Source organism: Mastomys coucha, unplaced genomic scaffold (assembly GCF_008632895.1).
Source record: "Mastomys coucha isolate ucsf_1 unplaced genomic scaffold, UCSF_Mcou_1 pScaffold22, whole genome shotgun sequence".
NCBI lineage: Eukaryota > Metazoa > Chordata > Mammalia > Rodentia > Muridae > Mastomys > Mastomys coucha.
This window is the reverse complement of record NW_022196905.1, coordinates 37688948-37705942: the sequence shown is the minus strand read 5'-3', so window position 1 is coordinate 37705942 and position 16995 is coordinate 37688948. Positions and strand designations below refer to the sequence as shown.

At 39.3% G+C, this 16995-nt stretch overlaps 1 protein-coding gene across 1 annotated transcript in view; it reads left to right on the top strand.

Moving 5' to 3' along the window:
- Nucleotides 1-2587: 2587 nt before the first annotated feature.
- Fbxl5 (F-box and leucine rich repeat protein 5) overlaps nt 2588-16995 on the top strand; it is a 40474-nt gene continuing 26066 nt past the window's right edge. The window contains exons 1-4 of the mRNA XM_031342132.1: nt 2588-2781; nt 11447-11662; nt 14295-14390; nt 16765-16951. Coding sequence (XP_031197992.1) covers nt 2698-2781; nt 11447-11662; nt 14295-14390; nt 16765-16951 — 583 coding nt within the window. The 5' untranslated portion in view covers nt 2588-2697. The remainder of the gene's footprint in view (nt 2782-11446; nt 11663-14294; nt 14391-16764; nt 16952-16995) is intronic.

Sequence of the window (16995 nt, the reverse complement as noted above, 5' to 3'; positions counted from 1 at the left end):
AATGGTGATGATCAACTCTTGTACTGTACTGATATTATGATTCTATTTTATAATGGCAACCTTGTTTTTCAGTGCTTCTTTTCAAAGTCAACCCTGGGTTGGGAACAGTGTTAGGTCATATACTCAAGTAAAGTTATATGCCTTAGAATTGGCTGACTCTCCCTCAAGCCTTCACAAATACTGTTGGAAAATTCTGGGAAATGCCTTCTGTCAGTGTATGTTCAGTTTTCCAGAGAACATTTTGACACCTTCCCCACTTTGTGTTTGTTTCCTATAATAATACGAGTTGAGGAAAGAAAAAAGCCAGCAAATCCAAGGATGTGGCTTTTCACTGCACTTATATTATCCAGCCCCTTTGTGGTGGTAAGTGGATAGGTGGTCTATAGAGTTTCTGTTGTCATACCTAAAGAGGTCACAGAGAGATGACTAAGGTGCCAGACTGGACTTTAGTAGCAATTCAAATCTGTTGTGGTTGTAGGAACTTACAGTAACAGTATAACATTAGTCTTGTCTCTTAGGCTAAAGTTCAATGTGAATTAGTCATATCTATATCCAGATGATTAATTGATCTTTACTCAGCCTATGTGGATAATGTTAACAGCTTCCTTGAGAGGGAAAATGACTCACAGGCCTTATTTTTTACATCACTTATTTCTTTCATTTTAGTCCTTGAAATAATTTCTGTGAAATAGCCAAATTCCAAAGTAGCTGTTCTTTTTCTTCTTGGACTACAAACCTTCCAATCTGGGTTATAATGAAACTCAGTTCGTATGTGACTATTTTTGTTGTTATACACCTACTAAATGTGTTTTGTTCTATGGATGTGCAAGCAAACAACAGGGATACAAATATGTGAATGAGACATACAATATGATATATTCATAATTAAAATGAGAAAGTCACAAGGATGCTGGGTGCTTCCCTCATTCATTCTTTATTCTGATAGTCTTGTTTCAGCGACTGAGGATAATCTCCTCATCTAGCTCTATGTAACTGGTACACTGAAGTCAGAATCTATATTCCAAGATGGCCAGAGAGGAAGATCAGGATAAAACAAATAAGGGGTTAACAAATGTCTTTTGAGAATTATTAAAAACATAGAGGCAAAGCCCTGTTGAAACAGCAGAGAAAAGAAAGGGGAGAGAAGGTGAGAAGAGGGAACAGAGGAAAGGATAATAATGGGGTAGAGAAGGAGGGAGAAATCTGTCAAGGACTTATCAGTTCTGTTTTTATGTTTTCTTTTCCTTTTATTTCCTGTTTCTTCAAGCCACCTCTTTGTTCCACCTAACAAAGCACACAGGAGCAAACATTGTCAGATCTAGATACATTTGGACAGAATTTTCACTCACATACTCATTTGTGAAACCTTGGGCAATGTCTTACTTTCCTATATCATAGTTGTTTTCTCTAACCTTGTTTACAGGGAGTATTCATGGGGTATTCCTATTAGCACTTCCAATATACATGGAGTTAGTTTTCCTTAAAATCTCATGAGGTAGGTATTTATTCCCCTCACCCCAGTCAGGTAGCTTTCCAAGGTTAGTTCAACTAGGGCTTGGTGAAACCATGAACCTAAGTTTCATCTCCAGAGTCTGTTTTCCTGCTCAGCTTGTGTGTTTAATATCAAAAGGCAAGAACTAGAACTAGATGCATTAATAGAAGTAACTTTCTATTCATTTTTTGAGAGTCTGATTCCTTTTAACCATTGTCGTGAATTTGTGGTAGGAAATGCAAAGGTGAATATAGCATATCTTCTGCTTACTGTTCAGAAGTTTATGGCTGTTGAGAAAACGACACACCCTTCCCAGGTTCTCAGCCTTGCCCTAGTTTCTCCAGGTCCCCCCTCCCAGCCTCCCCCCCACCCCCCGAATTCTAAAGCCAGGGGTGAGAGCTGCCTCTGATACCTGGGAAAAGTCTACTGGAGGGCTTCGATGAGGACAGGTGACGTGTCCTGGCCTTTCTCTGGGCAGTGACCTCATTTATGGCCCTTTCTTCCTGTCTGAGCCTCTTCAGCTTAAAATGGCGGGATTTGTGCTAAGGCTCTCTCTCCCTATTAGATAGCCATGATGGCTCGCCCTTCCCCCAGCAGGATCATCTGGTCGCTGTAGGACTCTTGTCCCCGATCTGAGGTTGTCTGTCCTCCCTCTGGTGTTTCCAGTTCCCCATGGGGCCACCATCCCACCCTACTCCGCGCCGGGGAGTGGGGGTGGGTGGGAGGGGAGGTGAGGAGGGGCTGCCAGGTCCCCAGCTCTCAGCCGCAGGGAAGAAGCCATGCTAGCTAGGCCCAGAGCCAGCATCCCGGGCCTAGCAAACCCCGAGGCAGCAAAGGCGGCAGAGGACTCGGCGCGTGCAGCCAAAACGGTCCAGAGCACGCAGGCTCGATCTGATCACGCAAGGCCAGGCGCACGGGGAAGACCCCCAGCCCTGGGACAGTGCGTTTTTTTACTATTACGAAACGCAAGGTACCAGGAACGACCATGCGTGCGCCTCCGCGCGCGCCGGTCACGTGGGCTGCCGCACCGCATGGCGGCGGCCCGCGCGCCCCCGCGTCACGGCCCGCGGAGCCGCCCGGGCGCGCGCGTCGACGGGGCGGGCGCATGCGCAGGGGGGCGCGCCGCCTCTGCCCCGCGGCGAGGGTGTCTGTCTTATGGAGAGGCGGCGGCCGCGGCTGCTGAGGCGGACGCTGAGGCCGTGGCGATGGCGCCCTTCCCCGATGAAGTGGACGTCTTCACCGCCCCACACTGGCGGATGAAGCAGCTGGTGGGGCGCTACTGCGACAAGGTAAAAGAGCGCGGAGCGGAGGGCGGCGCGGGGGAGCGGGCGGGTTCCGGGAGGCCTGGCCTGCGCGCCTGCCGCAACCCCCGCGCTGGCGCCGCGCGAGCCTTCGCCTGCGCCCCGTCACCCGCGCGCCTCCCGAACCTTGCCACCGGCGTCCCGGGAGCCCGAGCTGGCCGCAGCCTGGGGCGAGCGCTCGCGGGACTGACCCGGGCAGGGGTGAGGGTCGCCCCTGGCCGTCCAGGTCGGCCACCCACGGGCTTCCCGGTCCGCGTCCGCAGGCCGCTTCTGCGGTTGCTCGCAGCCACAGCACCGCTCGCCCGGCCCCTTCGGGCTCTTCAAGTCGCTTTGCAAACACTGCATCCTCTCTGGACCTCTTGACTTGCTTCCTGGCTCCACAGGCAGCGTCTTGCAGCCACCGGTGCAGCCTTATTTTTACCTTTCCAGCTTTGCACTGGTTTAGTTCCGTCCATACCCAAGCCTGGAACACGGACTGGGAAGACCCGCACTCTTCCTTTTCTGGTTATTCTCTTTTCCTTCCAGTTTTTATTTTTCCCGGATATTTATCCTTGTAGAGTTTGTTCCGAGACAGCTGTTCCTCTGTTGGACTTTTTCCTGGAAGCATATGAGAGGGGCCCCTAGGAAAAGTTGCCTTGCCGTGGAACTCACTTGGACTTTTAATCGATGTAGCCGAAGTTGAAGAAGCACTCTTGGGAAGATGAATTGGGGACCTTTTTCTAATGATACTTAAAATTCTGAATTGTCACTTTATGTTTGGAAGGTCATTCTGGGCAGTCGTGTGTTTTGTTTAAAAAAAAAAAACAAATAAATGTTAACTAATTATTACTTAAACATAAAATAAATTGAATTATCAGAGATGACACAGAATTAGCACCACTATTAACAGCAAACAAGAGTTGTCTTTCAATCTGGAGAGGTGCTAGGAAGGAAGCCAATGTCTTTACTGGAAGACCAGCAATTTGAAATTTCAGATCTTAGCATCTTTGCTGCACAGCCCTTTCTCTCCCTCCATTTTGGGAAAAAAAAAAAAAAAACCAAAAAACCAAAAAACCAACCAAGCCCAGTCCTAAGCAGGTGGACCTTAAAACACCAAGACTGTTCATAGGCTCATGGTTCGATACTAGGTTGCTTGTTACTTAACCCAAGCTTGTTAAAATCCTGATGGCTGAACCCTAACTCCGATTAGAATCACTGAGCACAGAACCCAGCTGTCAAGTACAGTTTGGAGCTCGCAGTGAGAGTGGGGTCCCAGTCATGGTGATTGCCACTTTTCCAGTGGAGGCTTAAGGACTGGCTAAGCCTTGAGCAGAAGAATGTGGATGGATACTCTCCGTATTTTTCATTTAGTGATTGTGTTTTTTGTAATCTCCCTATCTTTTGATTTTTTTTTTTCCCTTGCACTATCCTTTAATTTCAGGAATTTCTCAAAAAGCAAAAAGGGAATTAACTGAGGACTGATGGAACCCAAGACTTTTCTTTGACTGGTTTTGGGGAGAGGTAGTCCAGAGTCCCCCTGGTAATATGGAGAAAAATTTTGTCAATTTGTACATTTTCCTTGGTGCTTTCTATATCTCTTTTTTTATTCCTTCTGTTTTGCTTTGTTTTGGGTTTTTTTCCAGCACGGTTTCTCCTGTGCTCTATAGAGCAGGCTAACCTTGAATTCATGGAAATCGGCCTGCCTGGGATTAAAGGTATGGGCTACCATACCAGGCTAGTATTTCTTAAGATGTTTCACATTGTCAAAGGATTATGACCTTCCCAAATAATCAAAGTTTGTAATGTAGTATCCAGTCTCTATTTAAAATATTGAAGAAGTCAGCTATTATTCTTTGGTTTGGTTTGGTTCTGATACTGTTTTTAAGGTAGTGCCTCCCCTAATACAGGATGGCCTTGAGGACTCACTGTGTTTTAGAGGCTGTCCTTGAACTCCTGATCTTCCTTCTAGATTTGAGAATTACAGGCATTTGTCATCACCCTGGGCACAGTCATTTTTGTGTCTCCTTTTTGAGAATATTGAGTAAATTTTGAAACTGCAGTTGACTTTTTTTTTAAAAAAATGAGTCAAATAAGATTATTCTCAGTAGTTAAATGTTCCCTATTGCATAAACTAATTTAATAAGGCATTTTTAATTTGGTATAACTTTAGTCAAAATTGCCACTGATTTATCGCCAACACTGTAAAAAAAGTCACTAATTCTGAATTAGTTGAACATAGTTAATGAGATTATCATATATATTAATCAAGAGTACTAAAAGTCCAGTTTTCTTAACTATGATCAAAGTAATTTAGTTAAGAAAAAAGAACTGCACAGGAATTTTCATCATTTCTTGGAGTTTACATTGGCCAGTCGAAGATTGTCTGGATGTCCTTTGTGAATGAAAGCGGGAGCATGCATGTTTGTGAAGGCACAATAGCTTTGAAGGATTGAGTGGTGTTGACTGGTTTGTCCTCTAGAGGATTGTCCCTGACTTTCACTTAACTGTATAGATCAAGGACATCTATCCAACAACCTCCAGTAAAACTGCAAAAGACAACTAGTCTTTGGTTAAAACTAAAAAGTTATAAAGTATATTATTTCACAGTATTCAAAATTTTACCTAAGAATGTCCAGAAACTATAAAGATTTCAATTTTAATCCCAGTACTGAACTTGTATATTTAAAAAATGATTTCTTTAGGAGCATCAAATCAGTTTTTCTATGATTTGAGCAATGAGTTATTTTAAGTAGTTACAGATTCTGTTCACTATTGCTGTATAATAGTTTAATGTGTGGCCTGTAGATTTTCTCATATAAAAAGGTCAACCAGACAAAATACAAGCAAAGAGAAGGGGAATGAATTCCGAGTCTGAATCTACTAATGTAGTAGTTATTTACAACTGATAAGTTTTCTCTAATGATTTGTCACTGGGTATATCAGCCACACTCCCCATGCCCAGGAGTAGTTGGCCAACACAAAACAGACTCCATAGTTTTTTGTTTTGTCGTTGTTGTTTGTTTGTTTGTTTATTTATTTATTGGGTTTTTTTGAGACAGAGTTTCTCTGTATAGCCCTGGCTGTCCTGGAGCTCACTCTGTAGACCAGGCTGGCCTTGAACTCAGAAATCCTGCTTCTGCCTACCAAGTGCTGGGATTAAAGGCATGTGCCACCACCGCTCAGCCTTTGTCTTGGTATTTTTGTCTTACTGATTTTGTTATTTTGTTTTCAGAAAAAGATGTTATGGAAAGGTTTCTTTATCTCTCCTGTGCAGACAACAGGCCTTTGGTGTAAAACAAGTAAAAGTATTGTTTGCTTCTGTGTTATGCTGGGGATTCATGGGCCTGGATTGATTAGGCAAGAGTTTTTGTAAGATAGTGATAGAGACTCAGAACAACCCAAATTATTTTTTAGATACCCAGCTTAATTTTCTTCATCTGAAGCTGAGATAGCTTTTGATTTTTTTTTGTAACACTCTGCCAAGAATCGTGTTTCATAAGTCACTGACCTTCCAAATTAGAATATGTGTAGTAAAAATTTGAGGCAAATTTTCTTCACAATTTTTAGTATTCCCTTCCGTCCTCAAAATTTATTTCTATTAGTTCTTTTCTGTCTGCCCTATAATAGTTTGTTTCTATGGCATCGTGAGGCATGATTGCTGTTCCTCAGGAGTTCACAGTTTCATATGCATTATAATCTGTGCTAATACAGAATTCCAAAAAATGAGTGCAGAGGGAGCAAATGGAAGAAGGTACACTGTCGGGTCCACTCCAAGCATTGGGAGTAGTCTCTGAATTGATTTCTGAGAACAGTTATGTGGTTCCTATAAAGATCACCACCAACACACACACACACACACACAAAATATATGCACCTGAGTTACAAAAAAGTTGGAGGGGCTTGAGAGATGGTTTAGCAATTAGGGGCAGTAGTTGCTCTTCCAGAGGACCTAGGCTGTGTTCCCAGTACCAACATGCTAATTCACAATAGTCTGTAACTCTAGTTCTAGAGAATCTAATGTTCCCTTCTATCTTCCATTAGCATCAGATAGGCATATGGTGCATAGAAATCCATGCGGACAAAACACCACCCCCACCTAAAAAAAATTAGTCGTGAAAGCAGTTAGAGGGTGCCTAAGTTTTTCAAGCAAGGATATTAAAAGTACCATCTACTTTTATCATTTATAAACAAGGATATTTTATAACCAAAACTTAAGAAGAAAATAAACTCAAAATTGAATAGATTACTTTCTGAATCTTGAATGTAGCTTTATGGTCAGGTTCTTCCCCGTCCCCATTTTTCTACATACCTGTATTGGCATTTGGGAAGACTTAGTGGACATAATACTGAATCTTGAGCTGAGAGGGAAGAAAAGGGAGTTTAATGGATTCTTACTACATACTGACATTATTTCTATAATCCTTACAAGAGCTTTGTAAGACAAGTGTTATCCCTCATTTAAAAGTGAGGAAATAGTCTTAGTGGTTAAGTAACTTACCCAGCTCACTTGGCAATTAGAGCCTGAATTTTAATCCTAGAATTGTTTTCTCCCTGTGAAACCCATGTTTTTTTAGCTTTACCTCACTTGTTGCTTATTACTAACTCTTTATGTAAAATAGTTTATTTGTAGGTCATTTTTCCATCTGTAAATGTAGCCAGAGCCTGTGTATCTCTGATTTACTGAAAGTATGATCTGGATAATTGGACAGGAAATAAAAAGTGCATCTGGGGTGGTAATGTTTGGATCCTGCTGTGCACTTTTGTACCTGTTTTTTAACTCACTGGCTTTATGTTACTGTTGTTTTTGGCAATTAGTTTTAAGGCCAGCCTTTCTATCTTAGGCTGTACAATATCTTGACAGAAAGGCAGTTATGCATTTTTATTGTTTCACTGATGTTGATTCTGTGTGTTCTGTTATATGTAGGTTTTTTGTTGAATGAGATGGCACCAGAGTATATAATTGTGCAGGCTTCTAGTGAGCTTTCATTCTACCACAGAGCATTGTTTTCCACAGTATATCTTATGACCCACTAGTAGGTCATCAATCAACTTTTTGCATCAGAAATAGCATTAGAAAAGGAAAGTGAAAATGTAAATACATCCCAGCGTACAGAGGGAGATAGTTTCTCCTGAATTATCTTTGAAGTATTTGTTCTCTCTCTGGATTTCACTGCATCGGTTCATTTTATTAGTGAGAGACTACCAAGGTCCTTTGTAGTAAACAATATTTGGAAAACAATTGGCTTGGAGCAGCATTTCTCAGCTGAAGCACTGTTGACATTTTGGGCTACATAATTTGTTGTGGGGGCGGTCCTCTGCATTGGAAAGTGTTTAGCCATGTTCTTGGCTCATACCCACCCTATGTCAGTAGCACTTTTCTGTTGGTGACAAACTAAGCTGTCCTTAGACCTTCTCTTTTATCTCCTGGGGGACAGTGTTCCTTACAATGAGATCTTTGTTGTTGAACAATTTTTCTGGCCAGTTACTGTCTTGGGTCCAAAAAGATAGCTTTCTGTGTGGGGTAGACATTTTATCTAGGACATAAATTAGCTACAGAAGCTAAATCTCCATTATTCCATAGCTATGCGAAGAGTTATGTTGTGTGTAACCTAGCATTTTTTAGTTTGTTTGTTTTCATTTTGTGGTATTGAAGATTGAACTCAGGTACTTGTTCATGCTTAGTGCTCTACCACTGAGTTTTGGCATGATATCCTTTTAATCTTTAAATCCACTAACTTCTGGTACCAGATTAAAACTATTTTTATGTGGACAAAATGATGTGGGTCATAGCTTAAGAACCTGTTTTCTCTTCTTTGTTTTTGGCCTTTTTCACTATTTTATCAGGGCAACAAATAGAAAGGTTTTTCGAGACAGGGTTTCTTTGTAGCCTTGACTGTCCTGGAACTCACTCTATAAACTAGGCTGGCCTTGAACTCAGAAATCTGCCTGTCATTGCCTTTCAAGCACTGGGATTAAAGGCGTGCGCCACCACCGGCCAGCGAAACTATTTTCTTTACCTATTCTCTTAGTATTTTTTCTCTCCAGAAAGCACTTTTCAAATCTGATTATTTTTTCCTCCAGCTTTAAGGTATAGTTGATAAAGTTTTATATATATTCAAGATGTACAGTGGTATGGTATGCATTTATAATATTTAGTAATTGCCCAAATCTAATTGTTTAACCCATCCATTAACATAGATAAATTTGTGTATAGTCAGATAGAAGAAAACCATCTTAGATCTACTCTTAGTAACTTTCAAATACAGAGTAGTTAGCTGTAACAACAGCCTTAACTCACAAGTGTATTGTATACCTTTGGGCATTGAAAGTTTATGACAGTACTTTTATGTCATATGTCTACTAAGTTTCTTTTTCTCTCCTGGGGTTGAGAACAAACCTATCGCCTAGTGCTTGTTAGGGGCTTTTTATTGCTGATCATATCCCTAGCCTCTTATATTAAGACTTTTTAAAACCCTCCCTAGCACCTCCCTCCAATTTAAGCAAAATTACCCATGATACTGTTTATATCTAATATCCCCAATGAAGCTTGTTTTAATCTGATGTGGTATATTTGAACATTCTTAAAATCTGAAGAATTTCATCAACTCTATTATATATATTGTTTTTAATATGAAAAGGAGCTAAGCATTATTTTTACATTGCTTCATAGTTGCACACAAAAGAATATTTTGTGACGTGAAAATTAAACTTCAAACTTCATTGTCCTTGAATACAAAGTTTTATAGAAATAAGAGTCATTTGCTTACATATCATACATGATTTCTTTGGGGTTGTAGCAGCAGGGTTAGTTGGCATAGGCTTACACCCTGGGAAAATGAAAATATTTACTGTTTGACTCTACAGAAATGTTGCCAACCGCAGTTCTAGATGATTGACTAATGTAGTGTGGTTAACTATTCATTATCTTCTCTTCAGTGGAGCGTCAACTCCATGAAGGCAGAGATTCTTACTTTGTTCTCCCATGTATTCCCACGCACCAGGAACTATGTGGCTTATCATAGCTGCTCACTGACTATTGGAATAGAACAAAAAGTATCTGAATTTATAAAAATGAATAATTTGTAGAAGATGGTAGGCATTTTGTTCCCAGTTAGCATCAAGCAGAAAAAAAGACATTGAGAGACAAAAGTTACCTAGCTAAGTAAATGGTAAAGCTGGGTCTCCCAGGGAATTTGAATCAATAGAACTCTGTGACCCTACTGCTGATCTTTGCTGCCATTTAAGGAAGATATTTAGTTAATTCTGTTCTGGGTAGATTGGCTTTACTTGAGTTTTAGTGTTTTGCCATCACACCATACATAGTTCTTGCTGTGAAAGGCCAGTAAAACAACTTAGAGTATACTCCTTTTTAGGAACGGAAGCCTAAGAGATTTAGTGTTAGCAGCATTTAACATTTGTTGTTAATTTATCTACCTGTTGTATTTAACCTAATTGTTTCCCATTTAAAATGAATTTTATAATTAGAATTGCATGATAGAAGTTAGATTTAGTACAGATAATGGAAGGTTTGACTATTACTTTGAATTTATTTATTTAGTTAGGCAGAATCTCTCTATGTAGCCTGGTTCACTTTCTATTTAGAGCAGGTTAGCCTTGAACTCACAGATCCACCTGCCTTCACCTCCAAAATTCTGGGATTAAAGCCCTATATCTCAATGTGCTTGGCTTTAAAATTTGAAACATTTCTTTGATGTGTGTGTTTTAAATAATTGAATTCAATTTTCTATGAAGTGTGAAAGCTTGGAGTTACACTAGAATAGTCATTTTCCTTTCATTGAATGCTCCAATTAAAAAATGATGGCACACTTGTGTGTTACATATTATGATGGTTTTCTTAAAAATATGCCTCTTCTGGGCTGGCGAGATGGCTCAGCGGGTAAGAGCACTGACTGCTCTTCTGAAGGTCCTGAGTTCGGATCCCAGCAACTACATGGTGGCTCACAACCACCCATAATGAGATCTGACGCCCTCTTGGAGTGTCTGAAGACAGCTACAGTGTACTTACATATAATAATAAATAAAACTTAAAAAAAATTATAAAAAAAAGTGCCTCTTCTGTGAGTGTGATGGCTCATGCCTTTATTCCCAGCTCTTGGGGTGCAGAAATGAGTGGTCTTTGTTGGTTTGAGACCAGCCTGGTCTACATAATGAGTGTCAGGTTAATCAGGGTTATATAATAAGACCCTGTCTCCAAAACCAGTGTTTTCCAATATTTAAACTGTAGAAGCAGAGTAATAGCATTACGAACATTTTGAATAGAGGGAAAGAAGTCTTATTATCCTAAGTTTCTTCTCATGTATGTGCCTTTGTATATCTGCTTCTCTTTATGACACAGAGAGTAATGGAATTTCAGGCTTGGAGAGAGCTGGGTCTGATAGATTTTATAAATAAAGTATGTGATTCCCCCCAACCCCCTTTTTTTTCTCTTATCACCAATACTTGAGAATGCAACCTTCAGCTTCCTGGTTTAGGGTACTTTTAAATTTTACAACTATAAGTTGTTATTTCATGAATTTCTTTTATTTGTATTTTAATGTAATCATAAAGGAAATACCTTGTTATGAACAAAAGTTTATGTGTGCATTTGAATATTTCTTGTTATATCATTTCATGTTTACATCTATTAACTATGTCTTTTTAAATTTTTATTCAGCTTTCTAAAACCAATTTTTCCAACAACAATGACTTCCGTGCTCTTCTCCAGTCTTTATATGCTACTTTCAAGGAGTTTAAAATGCATGAACAAATTGAAAATGAATACATTATTGGTTTACTTCAGCAACGGAGTCAGACTATTTATAATGTACATTCTGACAATAAGCTCTCTGAGATGCTTAGTCTCTTTGAAAAGGGGCTGAAGAATGTTAAGGTAAGTTACAAAAATTGATATGTAATGATACTGTAATTTTTACTAGAAACTTTAATAAAGTGATATTATTTATGGAAAGATATTTCATTTATTTGAGTTGACTAGGAAGGCTGTTCATGTGGAATGGTTACAGTGAAGGCGTACGGCAAAGTGGAGAGATAGACCTCAATTCTGAATATAAGAAAATGTGGGAGTTAAATGGCCGAGAAGCAAGGAAAGAGCCAGTGGATGGAAAATTACTAAGAGAAAACATCAGGACCAGGAGGATTCTTGCTGCATCAACTCTATAGGATTTTTGCTGAAGATAGGCCAGGGAATTAATCCCAGTACTCTGGAGGCAGAAGAAGGGGAATCTTTGTGAATTCAAGGTCAGCCTGGTCTACATAGTTAGTTCCGGGACAGCCAGGGGTATATAAGGGAGACCTGTTTTCAGACAAAATAAAACTAACAAAATAGAATTGAAGGTGGAAAATGTAATTCAGTGGTAGAATTCTTGCCTAACATGAGTAAGGGCTTCACTTCAGTCTGTAGCAGTGAAAAAAAAAAATGGAATGGCAGCTATAGTGTTTGCTCTATTTCATTTTTCCCTAGTGAGGGAAACTGACTGGTTAAAGAAGACAGACTCAGTTGCATGGCACAAATGGTGGCACTTACTTGAAACTCCAATAGTCAGGAGGGTCACTAGTTAGCTCAAGTCCAGCCCAGGGTACAGAGTGAGAATTTATCTCAAAAACAAAAGATGGAAAATATTGAAAAAGAAAATGAATGCATTTGTACAGTATAGTTTAGGATAGTGATGCATGTATATTTTCTTAATTATATTTGTGTTGTACAATATTTGAAAATATACCCTTAGACACTTTACTTTAGAAAAATGATTCAGTAAGAGGGGAGATTAATTTCAAAGGACAGAAAACACTCAAATTGAAGACCATTATTAAAAAATTCTACCAGTAGTTTCTGGAAGGAAAAACACTACATAGATATCCAGAGGAGATGCAGTTGATTAGTAGAGGGAAGATACTGGAAGTAAGGAAAAGGACACTTCCTTTTTATTGAGTACTCCTTTGTACTCTTGGCATTTTGTATCATACTCATGTATTATGTAGTCAGTAATTTCTGAACCAAAGTAGTGATTGTTGAAAATATAAGGGAAGGGACATGCTTGACAATTATGTATGACCTAAGACCAGTGGAATACTAGGATTATACAGAATGGTAGAGGAAAAGAGAGAGAAATGAGTGAGAGTTGTACTGGACTTTGTATGTGAAAGAGGGCCAGGGATTAAGGCTTATCCTGAACTACTTAGAAACACAAGTGTGTGTTATTAATAGGAGGAGAAGGCCTGGGTGGATTTGAAGAGCAGAAAGAGTGAAGTAGTGTGAAAAGCAGATTTGGTAATTACTAGCATATAAATGGTAGCCATATGTATGGATGTGTTTGAAATTTCTGCAGAGTTCAACAATGAACTGAATATTGGAAAGTAATTGAATGCATTATCTAAAACAAAAATCAGGTCATGACAAAGTACTTGTCTTAGTTCCTTTCTTATTGCTGTAATAAAACACCATGACCAAAAAAACTTAGAAGGGTTTGTTTAGAGCCTACAGTTCCAAAGGGATGAGTCTATAACATGCCTCCTTCGTGTACGTGTCTGTCTGTGTGTGTGTGTGTGTATGTGTGTGTGTGTGTGTGTGTGTGTATTAGTGTTAGCTAGCAGGTATGGTTAGTGGAGCTGAGAGCTAAGTACTCAAATCTTAAGCCACAAAAAGGAAATAGGAAGTAGACTGAGCTTGAAATGAACCAGAAATGATGAGGATTTTTAATCTCTTGAAGTCCACCCCCAGGTGCGTAATTCTCTTAGCAAGACCACATCTCCTAAGTCTCTCCAACAGTGCTACTAAGCAGGTCCAAAACTCAGACACCAAAGCCTTTGGGGAAAATTCTCAATCAGATCACCACAGTATCATATTTTTAAATATTTCATTATTTTGAATGTTCCCTATATTTTTACATTGGGAAAGATGGATAGATTACAGAGAGGTGTAATTTTAATTCATATGTGAAAGAAATGTTTGGCTTTGAGAGGTGTCCAGAATTAGAATGATTAAAGTGTGAGTTTTTTGCCTTTAGAATGTTGTTATTAATATATATGGCCTATAAGGATAACAAAAAATATATTATAAAACTTTATGTATATTTATAATATTTTAAAATATATTTGTTATGTTTTAATAAAATTTAGAAACCAGGATTGGAGTTAGATTTCAGAGCTTGTTGTTTTGAGGGCTGTGAGTGGGAGATAGTGTGCCAAGGCTGAGTGTAGAGTGTCAGCCACATTAGTTAGTGCTCCAGCGCTGAGCTGCACCCTGGCTTTAAGGACGTTTTATGCTAAACGAAAACTAAATGGACTTCTTGTGATCAAGCAGATCTTTATACAACATTACAGCGAAGCAAAACTATATCTATTTGAGGCAGGATCCTACTATGTAGCCCTGGCTGGTCTGGAACTTGCTATGTAGGCTAAGCTGACCTCAAACTTAGAGAACCATTTGTTCTGCCTTCTGAGTTCCAGCATTAAAGATAAGTATCTCTACTTCCTGCTAAATGTTTATTACTCTTTGTTTCTAGAATGAGTATGAACAGTTAAATTATGCAAAACAGCTGAAAGAGAGATTGGAGGCTTTTACAAGAGATTTTCTTCCTCACATGAAAGAGGAAGAAGAGGTAAGTAGAGTTTTTCTTTGTTGTAATTTATATTCATAATTTACAGAAACCACTCTTCTGCCTTAAGTTCCTCAAAATAATACATATGTTCTGTTGATAGAATCAGCTGTCTCTTCTTGGGCACAGGAATGAAATCCAGTGGAGTTATACAAAGCATAGCTTTAATTTTTTTAGAAAGGTTGCTATTTTTACTGAATGAATAATTTTATTTACTTAAGAAATAAGTATATTTTTATGTGTGATGGCACTGTGATACATTTTCATAATTGTCACTGATTTTTCAGAATTTTTAGAAGATTCTGTAAATCTTTATTTTCTGTATGCCAGGTTTAATGAGTTTTTAGTGTTTTTTTCACGAGTGTACTTGAGTAATTAAATAGTGGCTTTAAATTTATCAGTTTTGCCTCATATACATAAATATACCCTGTAAGACAATTTGTTGTCTTTGAGTAATAAAGGATAATTAAGTATCATCCAATGTAAGATGCAGAGAAACTATCCTATGAGGACTGACTACTTCTGCTCTTTTTTTCTTTTAAAGATCTATTTTTATTTTACATGTATGAGTGTTTTCTCTGCATGTTTGCATGTGTACTTTGTGACAAAGAACAATGTCTTATTTCCTCGACTGAAGTTACAAATGTATGTGGGTCACCATATGGGCACTAAAGCCAAACCCATGCCCTTCACAGTAGCAGCAAGTACCTTAACTGCCTAGCCATCTTTCCAGCTCTACTTTGAAAAACAAAGGCAAAACGTTTATTGTGCATTTGGGAATTGTCTCCTTTTACCATGGTTTCTGAGAACTGAACTTAGGTCATCCTTCTTCTTCTTCTTCTTCTTCTTCTTCTTCTTCTTCTTCTTCTTCTTCTTCTTCTTCTTCTTCTTCTTCTCCTCCTCCTCCTCCTCCTCCTCCTCCTCCTCCTCCTCCTCTTCTTCTCTCTCTCTCTTTTTTTTTCTTTTTTGTTGTTTCTGAGACAGGGTTTCTCTGAGTAGCCCTGGCTGTCCTGGAACTCACTCTGTGGACCAGACCAGCCTCGAACTCAGAAGTCCGCCTGCCTCTGCCTCCCAAGTGCTGGGGTTAAAGTGTGCACCACCACTGCCCAGCAATATTATTCTTTACATTGTAATATATAGCCAGTGCTGAAACCAAATTTTTTCTTTTTGAAAAAATTTTTTCTGTCTCATATAATATATCCTGGTTACAGTTTCCCCTCCCTCTACTCCTCCTGGCTTCTCCCTACCTCTCCTATCTGGATCTAATTCCTTTTCTTTTTCTCATTAGAAAACAAACAGGCTTCTGTAGAATAGTAAAATTATAATAAGATAAAACAAAAAAGCTAGTGCTCAGAATTGAACAAAACAAACAGAAGGAAAAGAACCCAAGAGAAGGCACGAGAATCAGAGAACCTCCCAGTCGCACACCCAGGAACCCCATAAAAACACCAAACTGGGAGCCATATCTGTTAAAACTGGAAACAACAAAGCCTTGATTCTTCATTTAAAGATTATAATCCTATGAATTGGAGGTTAGGGCTAGTTTGGGGAAGAAATCTCTGAAAAGTTTTACAGGACCCACTGAACTAAAATAATGTTTTGAACAAGCAGCGTTGGATTCTAGTATATGGGTATCATACTCATGTAAGGTAAAGCCTTATTCTGGTAAAATTCCATTACTCAGTACCTACCAGAAGGCAACGTCTTATTGTTCTATTGCTGTGAAGAGACACTGACCAAAACAACTCTTATAAAAGAAGAGTTTAATTAGGGCTTGCCTTTACTTTCAGGGGCTAAGTCAGGGAGCAGGAAGGCATGGTGCTGGAGAAGTAGCTAAGAACTGCCTCATGATCTGTATGTAGGCAGGCAGATGGATGTGACAGCACCTCCCCCTGCACGCCCCCCCAGGACACTCCCACCTCCAACAGCCTGGTATAGGCGTTTAAAACCTCAAAGCTCACCCACAGTGACACACTTGACACACTTCCCCCAACAAGACCATACCTCCTAATCCTTCTCAACTAGTGCAACTCCCTGATGACTAAGTATTCAAATATATGAGCCTATGGGGTCTTTCTCAAACTACCACAGGCAAGTGCTGGGCTAAATGTCTAACAATAACTAAATGATTGACTATTTAACAAGCTTGGTACAGGAAAACTTTCATGTTCCTTAAAAATTTATAGAGGCTTACAAAATCATAGAGAAAGATACTTTGTGCTATGTTCTTAAAAGTTTTTTTTTGATAACAGTGCTAATAACTACAATTTTTATCTCTTTGAAATACATGTTCATAATACTTAGTTTGAACCATTAGTAAAGGGTTTTGGGTAAAAATAAACTGAAAATCTTTCCCCATGAATACTTTTTAATTTAGGTTTTTCAGCCAATGTTAATGGAATATTTTACCTATGAGGAGCTTAAGGATATCAAAAAGAAAGTGATTGCACAGCATTGCTCGCAGAAGGACACAGCAGAGCTCCTCAGAGGGCTCAGTCTGTGGAACCAAGCTGAAGAGCGACAGAAGGTTCTCAAATACTCTGTGGATGAAAAGTCAGATACAGGTAGGAGTCACCTGGTTGTAATAGAACAACTTATTAGTCAGTGC